The 2,269-nt window shown below is 60.2% G+C and overlaps 1 protein-coding gene across 1 annotated transcript in view; it reads left to right on the top strand.

Moving 5' to 3' along the window:
• Positions 1-1,942: 1,942 nt before the first annotated feature.
• The window catches only part of CACNA1B (calcium voltage-gated channel subunit alpha1 B), a 197,347-nt gene continuing 197,020 nt past the window's right edge, over positions 1,943-2,269 (top strand). Inside the window, exon 1 of the mRNA XM_007458994.1 lies at positions 1,943-2,196. Within this exon, the coding sequence (XP_007459056.1) occupies positions 1,943-2,196 (254 nt within the window). The remainder of the gene's footprint in view (positions 2,197-2,269) is intronic.

Genomic DNA, 2,269 nt, shown 5'->3' with positions numbered 1-2,269 from the left:
AACAGAAACAAACTCACAGACAAAGAGAATAGACTTGTGGTTGCCAAGGGGGAGGGGGTTGGGGGAGGGATGGACTAGGAGTTTGGGATTAGCAGGTGTAAACTATTATATATATATGTATAAATGAACCACTTTTCTCTAGAGCAGAAACTAATACAACATTGTAAATCAACTATACTTCAATAAAATAAAATTTAAAAACTAGATGTCCTTTTTACACCTGCCTGTTCCTTCCTATCTGAGATGGTGGTGTAAAGACATGATGTCTCATGCTATGGCAGCCACCTTGGGCCATGAGGCGACAAGCATGAGGACAAAACGTGCAGGTGGTGACCATAGGAGGGAAGAGGGATAGGAAGAGTCCGTGTTCCTGAAATGGCATTTGCTTTATGACTTAGTAAGTGAGGTTAAAGCTATTGTATAGTCACCGACACCTGGGAATTGGGTTACTTAGCTCTGAATACATCCTAGGTGATGCACACACTGTACCCCTGCAATCTGTTCCCCAGCAGCCACAGGGATCCTTTTAGAACAGGAGTCAGATGACCACCTGTCTGCTCAGAACTCTGCTCTGACTTCCCATCACACTGAAAACAGAAGCTGGAGCCCAGATCTTGGCCTGCATGGCCACGCCAGGGTCTCTGCACTCAGTGTCCTGTCTCTCTACAACATTCAGGTCTGCTCAAGGATCATTTCCTGAAAGTTGTCTTCCCTGACTGGGTGGTAGAAAAGCCGCTCCCCCCGCCGCCCCCCGCATCCTTATCTCCTCCTTCTGTTTTCACAGCGCTGCTACCTGGTGCTGCCGGCAGGATTGATTTGCTGTCCGCGTGCCGGTGGAAGGGACACTCGGCTTACCTCCTCTGCCACTGACTCGGGAAAGGCTTCTTGTTTGAACGTTGTGAGGACCAGATGAGCAAATCATGTGTGAATCGAGTAGAACAGTGCCTGGCACAAAGTAAGCCCAGTGTGAACATTGCCGTTCCTTGTATGAGGATGTCTGCTCTGTGAAGGCCCAGCTGGGAGCCTAGCACCCGGCATCTAATAGGTGCTTAGTGGAGAGGCTGGTTGGCTGGATGAGTAGCATACAACAGGCTCTCTTTAAATTTTTACTGAAGGAACGGTGGAACGCAGGGATCTCTGAATTGAGGTTTTGGAGCTGATTCAGTGTGTGGTGATGGCAAAGTCCAGGATACGATTGAGGGCCGAGGGGCCGCAGGACAGAGCTGTGCATCCTGAAAACCCAAGACCAAGGAGTTGAAAGCATCCTCCATACTGATATCGAAGACCCCGAAAGGATGGCAGGAGAGGCCAGGAGCCAGCATCTTCTTGGAAGAGGCCGGTGTCCGCAGCGAGGGGGAGGGGAGTGGGCGATGTGGCCGCTGGGAGGAGTGAGGTGTGGAAAGAAACGTGGGAACTAGGGGCCTCCCCCTCCCCCCTTTGGGCTACAGCGTCTCGCAGCTGGTGATGCCTCCTGGGGGGGAGGAAGGGTTCGTTTGTGCCGCTCAGCAAGCCGTCGAGGACTCCCAGCCCCGCCCAGCTCCTGGCCTGAGCCTCCCAGTTCAGCATCTGGCCAGCGGCCGGCCGGGCGCGAGGCCGGAGGGCGCACGCGCACCGCTGCCGCCCAGCCCGGGCGCAGCCCAGGAGGACCTGAGGGCCGAGGCGCAGCCCCCAGGGCCGGCTGCCGGACCCGGCGGGGGGACAGGGCGGGGGCGGCCAGCTGGGGGCGGGGCGCGCGCGGATTGGGCGGGCGCTGCCACGTGATCGGCCCCTTATAGGGCGTGGTGCGGGCGGCAGTGTCGGGTGCGGCGGCGGTCGGCCGGGCGAGGTCCCTAGTGGGTCCGGCGGCTCCGCGGCTGCTCCACTGCGAGCGCCAGGCGCGCCCCGCGCCCTCCCATCTCCGCGGGGCCGCCGGGCCGGGGGATGCGCGCAGCGCCCGGGAGCCATGGTCCGTTTCGGGGACGAGCTGGGCGGCCGCTATGGGGGCGCCGGCGGCGGGGCGGGCGGCCCGGGCCCTGGGGGCCTGCAGCCGGGCCAGCGGGTCCTGTACAAGCAGTCGATGGCCCAGCGCGCGCGGACCATGGCGCTGTACAACCCCATCCCCGTCAAGCAGAGCTGCTTCACCGTCAACCGCTCGCTCTTCGTTTTCAGCGAGGACAACGTCGTCCGCAAATACGCCAAGCGCATCACCGAGTGGCCATATCCTGCCGGGGGCCGGGCCGGGCGGGGAGCGGGGGCCGCCCGAGGTCGCGGGGACGGCCGCGGGTGCGGT

The sequence above is a fragment of the Lipotes vexillifer genome, unplaced genomic scaffold, assembly GCF_000442215.2.
Source record: "Lipotes vexillifer unplaced genomic scaffold, Lipotes_vexillifer_v1.1 scaffold636, whole genome shotgun sequence".
NCBI classification, from domain to species: Eukaryota; Metazoa; Chordata; class Mammalia; order Artiodactyla; family Lipotidae; genus Lipotes; species Lipotes vexillifer.
The sequence above is the reverse complement of the archived record's forward strand: the minus strand, read 5'-3'. Positions and strand labels throughout refer to the sequence as shown.